The sequence below is a fragment of the Chiloscyllium plagiosum genome, chromosome 25 (assembly GCF_004010195.1).
Source record: "Chiloscyllium plagiosum isolate BGI_BamShark_2017 chromosome 25, ASM401019v2, whole genome shotgun sequence".
Classification (NCBI taxonomy): domain Eukaryota; kingdom Metazoa; phylum Chordata; class Chondrichthyes; order Orectolobiformes; family Hemiscylliidae; genus Chiloscyllium; species Chiloscyllium plagiosum.
The window spans coordinates 48,481,346-48,496,311 of NC_057734.1; the positions used below are offsets into that span (position 1 = coordinate 48,481,346).

At 41.7% G+C, this 14,966-nt stretch overlaps 1 protein-coding gene across 4 annotated transcripts in view; it reads left to right on the plus strand.

Annotated features, from left to right (window-relative positions):
• Nucleotides 1–14,966, plus strand: part of cabin1 (calcineurin binding protein 1) — a 487,520-nt gene that overhangs the window by 71,295 nt on the left and 401,259 nt on the right. For all 4 annotated transcript variants that reach the window (XM_043716137.1, XM_043716140.1, XM_043716138.1 and 1 more), the window contains 5 exons: nucleotides 5,232–5,382; nucleotides 7,640–7,752; nucleotides 9,185–9,346; nucleotides 10,496–10,702; nucleotides 12,038–12,183. In XM_043716137.1, coding sequence (XP_043572072.1) covers nucleotides 5,232–5,382; nucleotides 7,640–7,752; nucleotides 9,185–9,346; nucleotides 10,496–10,702; nucleotides 12,038–12,183 — 779 coding nt within the window. The remainder of the gene's footprint in view (nucleotides 1–5,231; nucleotides 5,383–7,639; nucleotides 7,753–9,184; nucleotides 9,347–10,495; nucleotides 10,703–12,037; nucleotides 12,184–14,966) is intronic.

Consider the following 14,966-nt stretch of genomic DNA (forward strand, 5'->3'; position numbering starts at 1 on the left):
AGGTGAGGGAGGAGGTGTGGGCGCAGGTTTTACAGTTCCTGCGGTGACAGGGGAAGGTGCCAGGATGGGAGGCTGGGATGTATGGGGACGTGGACCTGACCAGGTAGTCACGGAGGGAAAGGTCTTTGCGGAAGGCAGAAAGGGATGGGGAGGGAAATATATCCCTGGTGGTGGGGTCTGTTTGGAGGTGGCGGAAATGTCGGCGGATGATTTGGTTAATGCGAAGGTTGGTAAGGTGGAAGGTGAGCACCAGGGGCGTTCTGTCCTTGTTACAGTTGGAGGAGTGGGGTCTGAGGGCGGAGGTGCGGGATGTGGACGAGATGCGTTGGAGGGCATCTTTAATCACGTGGGAAGGGAAATTGCGGTCTCTAAAGAAGGAGGCCATCTGGTGTGTTCTGTGGTGGCATGGGGCCCAAAATTGCTCACAATACTCCAAATGTGGTCTGACCATAGCCTTATAAAACTCCCTCCTTTTATATTGTAGTGCTCTTGAAACGAATGACATCTGTGCCCTGGTTCCTTTTATGGGAACAGCTTCTCCCATCTCCTCTGTCAGTCTGCTCATGATTTTGACTTCCTGTATCAAATCACTTATTAGCCTTCTCTCCAAAGAGTACAGTCCCAACAACTTCAGTCTATCCTCATAACTGAAGTTTGTCCTTCTTGGAACCAGTTTTGTGTTTTTTAATATTTTGGTGTAGAAAGTTTGGGAGAAGATTTGTAGTTCGGGTGCTCGTTGTTGTGGTTCTGTTCGCCGAGCTGGGAATTTGTGTTGCAGATGTTTCGTCCCCTATCTAGGTGACATCCTCAGTGCTTGGGAGCCTCTTGTGATCTTTCAGTGATCTTTCCTCCGGCATTTATAGAGATTTGTATCTGCCGCTTCCAGTTGTCAGTTCCAGCTGTCCGCTGCAGTGGCCGGTATATTGGGTCCAGGTCGATGTGCTTATTGATTGAATCTGTGGATGAGTGCCATGCCTCTAGGAATTCCCTGGCTGTTCTTTGTTTGGCTTGTCCTATAATAGTAGTGTTGTCCCAGTCGAACTCATGTTGCTTGTCATCTGCGTGTGTGGCTACTAAGGATAGCTGGTCATGTCGTTTCGTGCCTAGTTGGTGTTCATGGATGTGGATCATTAGCTGTATTCCTGTTTGTCCTATGTAGTGTTTTGTGCAGTCCTTCCATGGGATTTTGTACAATACATTGGTTTTGCTCATGCTGGTATCGGGTCCTTCGTCCTGGTGAGTTGTTGTCTGAGAGTGGCTGTTGGTTTGTGTGCTGTTATGAGTCCTAGTGGTCGCAGCAGTCTGGCTGTCAGTTCGGAAATCTTTTTGATGTATGGTAGTGTGGCTAGTCCTTTGGATTGTGGCATGTCCTCATTCTGTTGTCTTTCCCTTAGGCATCTGTTGATGAAATTGCGGGGGTATCCGTTTTTGGCGAATACATTGTATAGGTGTTCCTCTTCCTCTTTTTGCAGTTCTGGTGTACTGCAGTGTGTTGTGACCCTTTTGAACAGTGTCTTGATGCAACTTCTTTTGTGTGTGTTGGGGTCGTTGCTTTTGTAGTTTAGGACTTGGTCTGTGTGTGTGGCTTTCCTGTGTACCTTCGTGGTGAATTCTCCATTCGGTGTTCTCTGTACCATCACGTCTAGGAATGGGAGTTGGTTGTCCTTTTCTTCCTCTCTCTCGTGAATCGGAATCCTGTGAGTGTGGCGTTGATGATCCGGTGTATGTTCTCAATTTTTGTGTTTTTAATTATTACAAAGGTGTCATCTACATATCTGACCCAAAGTTTGGGTTGAATTTGCGGGTAAGACTGTTTGTTCTAACCTTTGCATTACCGCTTCTGCTATGAGTCCAGAGATGGGTGAGCCCATGGGTGTGCCATTGATTTGTTCATGTATTTGGTTATTGAATGTGAAGTGTGTTGTGAGGCACAGGTCCAGTAGTTTGAGTATGCAGTCTTTGTTGATAGGTTCCCCGTCTTGTTGTCCAGCAGGTTGGCTATTGTTTCTCTGGCTAGGGTTTTGTCGATAGAGATGAACAGTGCCCTTACATCGAATGAGACCATAGTTTCTTCCTTGTCTATATGTATATTTCTGATGATGTCCAAGAATTCCTGTGTTGATTGTACAGAGTGTCTGGATCCGCTGATGAGGTGTTTCAGTTTCTGCTGTAGTTCTTTAGCCAGTTTGTGTGATGGTGTCCCTGGTAGTGATACTATCGGTCTGAGTGGGATCTTCGAGGAGAAAGTGAGGACTGCGGATGCTGGAGATCAGAGCTGAAAATGTGTTGCTGGAAAAGCGCAGCAGGTCAGGCAGCATCCAAGGAGCAGGAGAATCGACGTTCGGGCATGAGCCCTTCGGTCTGAGTGGGATGTTTAGTTTGTGCACTTTAGGTAGTCCATAGAATCTGGGGGTGTTGTTGCTTTCAGGTTTCATTCTCTGTAGGTCAAACCTGGTTATCTGTCTGTTTTTTTGTAGGTTCCTCAGTGTGTTGTTTATCCTATTGGTGAGCTGTGGGGTGGGGTATATGAACAAATCAATGGCACACCCATGGGCTCACCCATCTCTGGACTCAGCAGAAGCGGTAATGCAAAGGTTAGAACAAACAGTCTTACCGCAAATTCAATCTAAACTTTGGGTCAGATATGTAGATGACACCTTTGTAATAATTAAAAACACAAAAATAGTGAACACACACCGGATCATCAACGCCACACTCACAGGAATCTGATTCACGAGAGAGGAAGAAAAGGCACACTCACAGGAATCTGATTCACGAGAGAGGAAGAAAAGGACAACCAACTCCCAATCCTAGACATGATGGTACAGAGAACACCGAATGGAGAATTCACCACAAAGGTATACAGGAAAGCCACACACACAGACCAAGTCCTAAACTATGAAAACAACCACCTCAACACACACAAAAGAAGTTGCATCAAGACACTGTTCAAAAGGGCCACAACACACTGCAGTACGCCAGAACTGCAAAAAGAAGAAGAATACAATGTATTCGCCAAAAACGGATACCCCCGCAATTTCATCAACAGATGCCTAAGGGAAAGACAACGGAATGAGGACATGCCACAACCCAAAGGACTAGCCACACTACCATACATCAAAAACATTTCCGAACTGACAGCCAGACTACTGCGACCACTAGGACTCATAACAGCACACAAACCAATAGCCACTCTCACAACAACTCACCAGGACGAAGGACCCGATACCCAGCATGAGCAAAACCAATGTAGTGTACAAACTCTCATGCAAGGACTGCACAAAACACTACATAGGACAAACAGGAAGACAGCTAACGGTCCGCATTCATGAACACCAACTAGCCACGAAACGACATGACCAGCTATCCTTAGTAGCCACACATACAGACGACAAGCAACATGAGTTCGATTGGGACAACACTACTATTATAGAACAAGCCAAACAAAGAACAGCCAGGGAATTCCTAGAGGCATGGCACTCATCCACAGATTCAATCAATAAGCACATCGACCTGGACCCAATATACCGGCCACTGCAGCGGACAGCTGGAACTGACAACTGGAAGCGGCAGGGACAAATCACTATAAATGCCGGAGGAAACTTCACAGGAGGCTGCCAAGCGCTGAGGATGTCACCTAGACAGGAGACGAAACGTCTGCAACACAAATTCCCAGCTTGGCGAACAAAACCACAACATTTTGGTGTAGACTTTCTGACTCATTAGGTTTTCCATATTTGCAAAATATTATTTACAAAATTTGAAATTGTGCACTTGATTCTGCAGTCTGAATTGTGCATGTAAATACTAAAGCAATCTCAGCAATGACCTCTTATTCAACCCTACCTGTTGCCAGTTTGATTTGTCCATTTTGCTGCGTTTTCCTTGATTTCATGTATTCTACCCATTGCTATCATTTTACTGTTCATCTATCGAAAGCCTTTTGAAAACCCAAGTATGTTACACTTGCATGACCCTCATCTCTCACTTTTAGACCATAAGATATAGGAGCAGAATTGGGCCAACCGAGTCTGCTCTGCTGTTCGATCATTGCTGATATGTTTCTCAACCCAATATCCTGCCTTCTGCCTGTAACCCTTGTTCCCCTTACTAATCTTGTTTCTATTTTAAATAACTGAGTGATGTTGGTTAACCAATACCTTCCCTTTAGAAGTTACACTGACTACTCATCATTATATTTTTAGTTTCCAGCTGTTTCTCAATTATATCAAGGAAAGATTCCATCATCTGTCTTGTAAATGATAAACAAATTGGTCTACAGTTTCATGCTTCCTTTTTCAATTATTAAAATCTTATTACCTGCCATTCAGTCTTATGGACTATTCCCTATTTTTCACATTTGTATATCATTTGTATAGACTGCTGTTTCCTCACGGTGAAAAGGTTTCTCCTCTAAGTTAATCTATCAATTATTTCTCCTCTTTCTGAAATGACTTTCCAAGGAGTGATAATAAAAATGCAATGTTACATTAATTGTGCTATCCTGTCTGGGTATTACAGTGTAATCATCTCTGTGTAATACTGAGGCAAAGTCACTCATAATTAGTTCTGACATTTACTGTTTTTGTAAGTTTATTATGTATATCCATTAGTCACCCTATCTTTTATACAGCCTGCTGACTATTGTGATAAAGGTTTCTAACATATTATTACCTGGAAACTTGGCTTCTAAAGTAGAAGTAAATGGATTTCTGGTCTTTAGTTCTGTGGAGGAGACTTGTCTTTTTGAGTGCAAGAAAATGCTTTCTTAAGTATTGGGTCAAAATAGCCATACCCAAAAAATCAAATGCCCAAACAAGTCATCTGATGGGACAGTTGCTGAAGTGCTTACTAGTTTAAGATACATCTCCTAAAGAGAGAGGTGGAGAAGGAGCTGCAAACAGTTTTAGGTCAGAGTAAACATCCATAAAAGATCCATGCCAGCAGAAATGCAATTAAATTTGGCAGTTTCCAGACCCATTGGAGCTGAAAATAAATTTTGAACTATTTTTGCAATTCAAGTGGGCAGAACTATTTTCTTTGAGTTGAGTGAAGAAAGGTCAGTGAGCTGGTCTGTGTGTCTCTGAAGAAAAGGAACTTATGATCTATCAAGCCAAGTTTCACTCCAGTATTACTAGCAATTGAAATCATTAACACAGACAAACATCAAATATTTGCTGTTCACACCCTGTAAAAGGTTTTAAAAATAAATCCCTGTGTCTGTGTTGTAGATCATTGACTGCAGCATGGGAGTGCCTGAAGATTCCAAAGAGCCAACTGTGTCTTCAGTGCTGCCTTGGATCACCTTGTACAGGATCATAAAACACGAGGAGGAGGAGTTTGACACTCTTCGCCGCCAGCATTGTAAAAGCGAAGACTCTGGTCTGTGTTACTTGCTGGATTTAGGGATAAAGGAAGTTCAGAGCAGAATCTGTGATGTTTAGGCGTGCTAATAATGTTACTCTGCTTTATCTTCCAAGTGCTGTCAGCTTTCAAAAGGAATGGTGAACTGTTTTTGTATACTATGCTATGTTTCAGTGTTGTGATTAGAAAGCCAAGTATTTAAGGAAACTCTATATGAGCATTGAAGGCACTGCTATAACTTGCTGGCAGTGTTAAGTGATGAATACAGATGATATGCTGCCCTATTTATCCTCAAATACAGATGTACTAATGTGGCTTGATTTCTCTGGCTCTTGGATTCTTGATGACTCTCTGTAAAATCTGCTTCTTAAATTTGAGACTTTCCATGTATTTTCCTCACTATTCTCAATGAGTAATGTGTAGCTTGACAAGTGTTAACTATACAGTATTTAGTTCAGGAGCAGGAGCCGGAGAGGAGAAGTACAATGGGAATAGACCATTCAGCCAGTCAAGCCTGCATCAGCATTCATTACTGCTGATCATTGACTTCAATATCTTTTTCCCCACACTATCCTCATACATTTTGCATCATTAGTATCGAGAAATATGTCCATTTCTTCTTCTTGCCTGACAAAACTCTTATCAACCTGTTTTGAAATTTTCAACTGGTCCCCAGTGTTCACAGCCTTTTGGTTGAGAGTTCCTGTTTTCCACTAACATTGCAAAAACATGTGGGACATCAACCCTGAACCTGTACTAATTTTGTAAAACTATCCTCTTGTCTGGTCTCCCATCAGAAACAAATCCCTCTACTTATTGTATCCTTTCACAAATTTCTTTGCTAAATTACTCCTTAATCCCCTATACACCAGAGAATGCAAGCTTTATCTACGTAACCTTTTTTTAAAAATTGCATTGTTCAGATGCACCAGAACTGCTCAAACTCTATGCCACTATCAACTTGCTGAGGTGTGGACTCCAGTACTAAACTGTGTTCTGAATGGAGTCTAGCTAGAATGTTTTGGCATGACTTTGGCACTTTAGGCTCCAGCTCCTTGGTATGTGTGTATGCACTAATTAGTCATTAGATTAGATTACTTACAGTGTGGAAACAGGCCCTTCAGCCCAACAAGTCCACACCGACCCGCCGAAATGCAACCCACCCGTACTCCTACATTTACCCTTCACCTAACACTACGGGCAATTTAGCATGGCCAATTCACCTAACCTGCACATCTTTGGACTGTGGGAGGAAACCGGAGCACCCGGAGGAAACCCACGCAGACACTGGGAGAACGTGCAAACTCCACACAGTCAGTCGCCTGAGGCGGGAATTGAACCCGGGTCTCTGGCACCCACAACTATAAAGAGATCCAAGAATCAAAATTCTTCTCTACACACCTACTTCTGCTCTTAATTCATATGTTCATTTATAGTTCTGAGCTTCTCAACATTTAGAAAACATTTCTGGCCTATCTTTGTTGGCTCTCGAGTAAAAGACCTCGCACTTGTCCTCATTGAACTCCATAGCTCTTGGGCAAATGAGATGATGTGGATTGGGCTACAAGCAGCAGAATTCTGCATAATCTGGAGTTTATGAAAGGAAGAGAGAAGGGGATAGAACTTGTGAAGAATTGTAGCAGTTTGGAGGGGATGAGGGTTTCAGTGGTCTGATTATGACTGAGATTCAAACAGATGCCTGATGTTTCAGAGACAGAAGGTCTTTGAACTGAGAATTACGGGGAATCTGAGATTGTGAACATGATTTTAGAGTGTAAACTATCTTGATTTGGGGTGTTGTTTGATGACCACCTCCTGTTACTGGACATTTCTGGATACTGGGGATAGAGTCTGCCATTTCTGACCAATGGTGAGCAGATGGAGAGCTCATTTCTAGTTTGGAGAAGTTGTTTTCTTCCTTCTCCCATGATGATGTCAGCTACTTGATGTGGCATTGAATGGCACTCACAACTCAAGTGTATATTCTTCATCTGAGAGTCCACATAGTAGGAGTTGGCAGGCTATACCCTATGGAAAGCATTTTGCAACTGCTCGGGTAGCTATGTTTTCTATTGGTTTGAGTAATTGTAATTGTAACTGGCTTGAGTTTGAGAAACTTGGATATTTTGCTTAGGGATGTTGAGGCTAGTTGTATCATGCTGACAGGTTAATACAATTGACTATCACAGCCCTATTTAGATTTGTTCAATGTTACCACCATAAACAATGTTTCCAAAAACATTTCTGTTCCTGTTAACACCTCTATATTTTGTAGATCCTGAAACTCCAATGCTGCCTTCCTCTCTGATGTTGCTGAACACAGCACATGAGTACCTGGGGCGAAGATCCTGGTGCTGTAATTCTGATGGAGCACTACTGAAGTTCTATGTAAGTACCCTTGATTAGAACATGCCATGACTCTGGTGGGAAGAGCTGCAGAAAATCAGGCCCCACCATTCAATGTGAGATGTGACCAATTTAATCATAGGGATCATTAGTTTGCCTGACTGTGACCATTAACTAAAGTAAAAGACAAAACAAAAGATGATTAATTATGGTAAACTTATGCTTTAACGTGGCAAAAGAGATTATTAATTGGCAAGCCAATTATACCATCTCTAACTTCAAACTTGGATGTGTTTATTCTCAAATGGCATGAACATGACACATGAGACTAACAGTTATTAGGGAATATGGTGACATAAAACATGGAAAAAGGAAGCAAGTCTGTGGATCGACTCTAAATCACAAGGGGAAAGAAGGTGATTTTGAAACAGATCTTTTAGTTTTTGGTGATGATACCATGTTGCTTACCGCAGTGATCCTCAATTTAGTAGTTGGTTAGTAGGTCTTGATTTCTTTTCCACTGAGGGAAGATGTGATCTGGCTTGAGTACAGGCTTTCGGAGGTCTGGGTGTAACCTGCAATGTGGTATCATTGCCAAAAACCAAAAAAAATCACCAAAATCTAGAATCTTATCCATAGACATTTTTTCTTTTTTGTACACTTTTCACCAATGATATTCCTGAACTATGATTTGCCTCACCTGTCCTGCCCATCCTTTTTGTGAATGAATTTGACCAAGTCACAGTCTTGCCTTAGCTTTGAAGTAAAACTGTTACTTAAAACAATCCAAATGCTCTTGCTGAGCTGCTTGTTTGTTTTAACCCAACTTTCTCATAAAAGTGTAAAATCCAGCTTCTTCAGGTAAAAATATGCCCTTGTGTGACCAATAAGTGACCACGCAATTCCACTTTTCCACTTTGTTTCAATCCTTACAAACATAACATGAGGAACAATGGAATTCCTTCCTTGATTCTTCTGCTGTTTGAATGAGCTAGACTTTTATGTCGGATTAGATTTGAGAGAATGTATTTATCAGGTAAAGCTGAACAAACTCCAGCTCTTGCTTGAGAGGAGAAGTCTTCAGAGTAGTTTATTGGAGACAACTAAAAAGGGTTCGATAAGGTAGGCACATAAGGTCAGCACTTGAGGACTAGAAGCAGGGACCATCGATATAACACAATCGCTAAAATTTCTAGTGAGACTTTCAGCAGAAAAGTCTTTATTCAGAGGGTGACGAGGATGTGGAGCTTTTGACCAGAAGGTGTAATTGAGGTGGAGGGAAGAGGGAGCTGGAAAAGCATACGAAGGAGAACTGAAAAGTGATTTGCTGATTTGGTTAGATTAACTAAGGTGGGAGAAGTCTGTTGTGGAGCAGAAGCACTGACATTGACTGTTTGAGTGGAATGGCCTCTATTTGTGCAGCGGAGTTTAATGTTATTTGGTTTACTGTTGAGAAATACGCTTTTCTTGATAGGTTCGAGTCCTTCAGAAGGAATTGTCTGCATCAAGACCAGAAGATGCCCACCCCTTTAAAGAAGAGCTGGAGACTGCCCTGGAGCAGTGCTTTTACTGTTTATATGCCTATCCTAGCAAGAAGAGTAAGGCTAGGTATCTGGAGGAACACTCTGCTCAGCAGGTGTGTAGTTATGAATAAATTATGTTGCAAGCCTAGGTAAAGTAAGATGTTTTATCATGGAGAAAGCAGTACCAGAAAACTTTCCACTCAGCTGTGAAATTAGTCCCTGAGTACTGATTATTCTGGAATTGCTTTCAAAATGTCCACAATGAATCAAACAGCCTCTTAACAACTGTGATCTTGTACTGCATTCTGTCTGTTTGGTGATTACAAGTTATTTATTTTTAATTTAATGATGAACTGGAGGGAAGAATTTTACTTTGCAAATATGGGCCATGATTACTTTCATAGAATCCCTACAGTGTGGAAGCAGGCTGTTTGGCCTACCGAGTCCATGCCAACCTTCCAAAAAGCAATCCACCCCCACCCACTCTGTAACCCTGCATTTCCCATGGCTAATCCACCTAGCCTGCCTATCCCCAGACACAGTGGGCAATTTAGCATGTTCAATCCACCTAACCGGCACAACTTTGGATTGTGTGAGGAAACTGGAGCATTGGAGAAAACCCATGCAGACGCCAGGAAATAATGCAAACTCCACACAGACAGTGGTTCAAGGGTGAAATCGAACCCAGGTCCCTGTGGCTCTGAAGCAGCAGTACTAACATTGGACCACTGAGTTTGTGGCTGAACTGATAAAGATTTTACAGTATAAACAAGGAGTATTGAAACTTATGCCTGGGTTATATGCAACCATGAAACTATTCTCCATTCCATTTGCACTTTGATTTGTCAGCAATCTATTCACTTGAGTAAAATTAAATTTGGAAGTTTGAAAAGGACTTTTTAAAGTACTGTTCATGAATGCATCCTAGGTCTGTTGTCATCAGCAACTTGAGGTACCTGTAAATGAATGAAAAGACTGATTTTGGTTGCAAGTGACTTCCAAGGCTTATGGATTCCATGAAATTGGAAAAGAAAACAACTTTGGCCCATATAATAACTGTAGCTGCAATCCTCCACTCTTTGCATCATTACCCTTGGCTGTGTTGCAGTAAGGAGCCACCAAACAGGAGCCCAGGTGGTTCTCTATGGGGGCAGTCATGTATTTCTTTACCTACCTTCCGAGTGGATGTTCTTCAGACCATATCTGATGGCTTAACATTAATTATCACCTTGTCTTTCCCCCTGTATGTTTCAACTATATAGGTGGAACTGGGTTGGAATGATGCAGAATTTATGTTTGATTATTTCAAGCCCAAGAATTGCCCAGAATTCGACAGCTACAAGACCAGCACTGTGTCTGCAGATCTGGCAAATCTTTTGAAGAAGATTGCTGCGATAGATCGAGATGAGGATAACCTGCCCCTCTCAATTGAGAGCGTAACAGCCTATATTGAAGGCTCTGTTGACACGGTATTGGCAATACTACTTTTAGTGGAATTACCAAGAGTTAAATTTCAGAGTTTCAAGTAAACAGTATCTTATTAAAACAGAAATTACATTATCTAGTACGTAAAGAATGCACCATGTGATGCATTACTGAGCTAAACAATCCAAGGATATTAAGATTTTGACTTCTCAACTGTGTTCAGTTAGCTGATTTAGGACAGAGTAGTTGTATACTCCTTTTAATGTCTGTGTTAGAAAGGAATGGGTCAACTGGCTACTGCTCTTGACTGCTACTCCATATAAAATAAAAGAGAATGTATGATTAAGTTCAGTAAGACATTATTCCCAGGTCAAGTAGCATGTGTAATGCCACCAGAGCATCATGGTGGCATTAGGTTTGTGTGTGATTCCTGTGCCAATGCTTCTAAAACTTGGTACTTCATTTTTATCAGGCTTTTTCTTCCATTTTTCCAACATTACTTTATCTGATTTCTGCTCACTCGCCTAAATGTTTATGCTGTAATATATGGTTTCTATTCTGTATTTTTCCCTTGTATTTACCACCTCATATTCACTTGTTTTTGATATAAGATGCAATTTATCGCCCCCATTCAAGCACTTTCCTCAATGCCCTCCTGAAGACATTGAATGCCCATTTGACATTTCATTATCCTTATTTTGGGAATATCTGTAATTCTTATTTGTTTTGAAAATGAATTGCTAGAGACACAATTGTTACTGCAGCCTGAAAAATATGCAATAATCGTTTGCCTTTGTGCTTCACTCAGCTTCCTGTCTTTGCTGTCATTTTCTGTTTGATATCTTGTGCTTTAATTTAGTTATATAATTTATTCAATTTTCCCTTCACATTGGCATCTTTCTAATCTTCTGGCACAAATTTCTCTTTGCTCTGCTTCATATCATCGCTATATTGTTTTGCTTAACTAATTGGACCTGCACAAGGAGCGTAGATACGTTTAGTTTCTCTTTCAGCTGGATAGAGTCCTGAATTAATTTTATATCAAACATTTTAAATGTCAGTTTTGAACAATGAATGGAAGACAGATATTGGAAATCTAACCATTTTTATCCAAGTCAAATCCCAAACTAGATATTTTTTTTGTGGAGCATGGGCAAGGGAGAAGATCCCAGTGTCAACTGCAATGTTCTGTTCACACAGTAGTGAAGTGAATGAGTCACAGTTCACAGCTTTGTTCTGGCAGTTTACATTTCTAGTTTTTTTAGTTAGATTCATGTTTGGGTTTCTGCCTGTGAATGCTGTTCTATTTCACGAAGCTGACAGTTTGAAGTCTGATTAAAGCAGATCTGATATGGTTTCTTTCTGTCTTTGACTTAAAGGTGCCAGCCCTCCCTGAAGGAGCAGATTCTGAACTTCCTCTTGTTAATGAGTTGTATTACCTTCTGGCTGATTATCATTTCAAGAACAAAGAACAAGCTAAAGCTATAAAATTCTATATGCATGACATCTGTGTCTGTCCGGCAAGGTATGATCTGTGAATTACATTGGTACTAGCCTGAAACTAGGAAAATCAACTGCGATTGCATTGTGGGATTCTCAGCATTTGAGAGATCATTAAATTGTGCTGGATATGTGTCAGTCCATATCATGTATTTTTGGTAAAAGTTAAACTGAGTTTAAATGGCTGTGGGAAAGTTTAGTAGTACAGTAAAATGACAAGGACAGTTTATTGTTAGAGATATTTGGTTTGAAACATCTCCTTGACACTGGAGTTGTTCAGTACCTGTTCTATTCTCGAAAGCTTGTTGTTGAAGGATAGAACTGAGTAAATCTTCATGTAAATGAGTATATAGTTAAATGTTATAGGCGTGCACCTCAGAACTGAACAACCACAGTTTCAGTATCTATTTACAGGAAGCTTAAATAAATCTTTGTTTAATTCCCTACCAGCATTAAATTAAACAGAGTAATGTACAAGCAAGAGTAGAAGGCTCTTGTGGCATAGTGGTAATGTCCTCTTACTGTGTGGGACAAAGGTTTTTCTTGAATTTCATGGAACCCATACACCTTGGAAGTCACTTGCAACCAAAATCAGTCTTTTCACTCATTCTCAAGTTCTGTCAGCTCCCAGAGATGTAATGTAACTGAAATAATTCCACAGAGGCTGGTATCCTGTCACCAATTCACCCTTTATTTATACATAGAAAGTCCTTGACACTTATCCAGCTCCCTCAGGGCCAGCACGCTGACACTCCTGTTTATATCTGTCATTCAGACGTCCCTGACTGGACCAGATTAACAACTCCACTCTTATTCTATGAAATCCACCTAGCTGACCTGGTTAAAATCATTACAATAACACGTCTGAACAAGTTGAATAAAAATACCTATAATCAATGTGCCTCTATTGGAAGAAAAACTTCTTTCCTTAGAATGTGGATCTTACTATCACACCAAGTATTTGAGGCAAATGATGTTGCTGGCTTTGCACTTAACATCTAAGTATGTAAGAGAGAAATTGAATAGAAGGATAAATTTGGGTAAGCTAAGATGGAAAGAGGTTCTTTGTTTGTATGTTGAAGGGATGTGAGCATTTCACATGTTAGGAGTCATGGTCTTGAACTGCGACGACCATGTGGAGAAGATTATCCCTTGATAGTCATTGTTTCTGGGTCTAAATTTATTCAAAGACAGAATAGTGTGTGGCATGGAGGGTCACCTGCAGGAGGTGGTGTTCCCATGCATTTTTGCCCTTATTGGTGGTGGAAGTTATGGATATGAGCGGTGTTGTAGTGCAAAGAGGAGTTATAACTGGTGGAATGTTTTTGGGGGATTAGGTGAGTTACTCACTATCATTTTTGCCTTGTTGCAGCCACAGTATTTATATGGCTACTCCTGTTATATTTCTGATCCACGATATTGATGATGAGTGAATTCAGGTATTCCAATGCTATTAAATTTCAAGGGCATATAGTTTGATTCTTTCTTGCTGCTTTTAGCCATTTCATGGCACTTGTGCAACATGAATCTCTTGGCAATTTAGAGCAGAGGAGATGGAGGTTTGGGTAGTTACATGCTCCCCTTGCAGGATGTGGGAGGTAAGGATCAGCACTAGTGTCCCTGCTGACTTCACCTTCGAGAAGTGCACCCAACTCCAGCTCCCCACAGACCGTGTTAGGGAACTGCAGCTGGATTAAATTTGGATCATTCAAGAGGCTGAGGGGGTGATAGAGAGGAGTTATGAGGAAACAGTTACACCTAAATTACAGAATAAAAGTAGCTGGGTGACCATCAAGAGAGAGAAAGGGAACAGGCAGATAGTGCATGGCCCCCCTGTGGCCGGCAGCCTTGACCATAAGTGTACTGTTTGGGAGGGACCTACCAGGGGAAAGCCTCAACAACCAGGTCTCTGGCACTGAGCCTGGCAATGTAGCTCAGAAGGGAAGCTGGGGAGATTAGGAGACTGATAGTGATAGGAGATTCAATGGTCAGAGGAACAGACAGGACATTCTGTGGTTGCATACGAGGCTATTGGATGGTATGTTGCCTCCCAGGTGCCAGGGTCAGGGATGTCTCTGATAGAGTCTGCAGGATTCTTAAGGGGAGGGAGAGCAGCCAGAAGTCACGATACATGCTGGTACCAATGTCATAGCTATGAAAGAGGGAGGATGACCTGGAAAGTGAGTATAGGGAGTTAGGTTGGAAGCTAAAAGGCAGGATGAGCAGAATAGTAGTTTCAGGATTGCTACCAGTGCCACGAGCTACTGAGGCTAGGAATAGAGACTGAGTGCAGATGAAAATGTGGCTGCAGGGCTGGTGTAGGAGGGAGGGCTTCAGATATGTGGATCATCGGTATACCTTTTGGGATATTATTGGGGAAGGTGGGACCTGTACAAGAGGGACAATTTGCATCTGAACTGGGGGGCGCCAATATCCTGGGCAGGAGATTTGCTAGACCTCTTCGGGAAGGTTTAAATTAGTTTGGCAAGGGGTTGGGAACCGGAGGTATGGATCAGATGTTGCAGTAGATAATGAACAGTCAGATACAGTGTGCAGAGAATCTGTGAGGAAGGATAGACAGTTGATAGGGCAAAGTTGCAGTCAGTGTGATGGATTGAAGTGTGTTTATTTTAGCGCATGAAATGTCAGGAATAAGGGTGATGATTCTGTTCGCCGAGCTGGAAGTTTTTGTTGCAAACGTTTCGTCCCCTGTCTAGGTGACATCCTCAGTGCTTGGGAGCCTCCTGTGAAGCGCTTCTGTGGTGTTTCCTCCGGCATTTATAGTGGCCTGTCCCTGCCGCTTCCGGT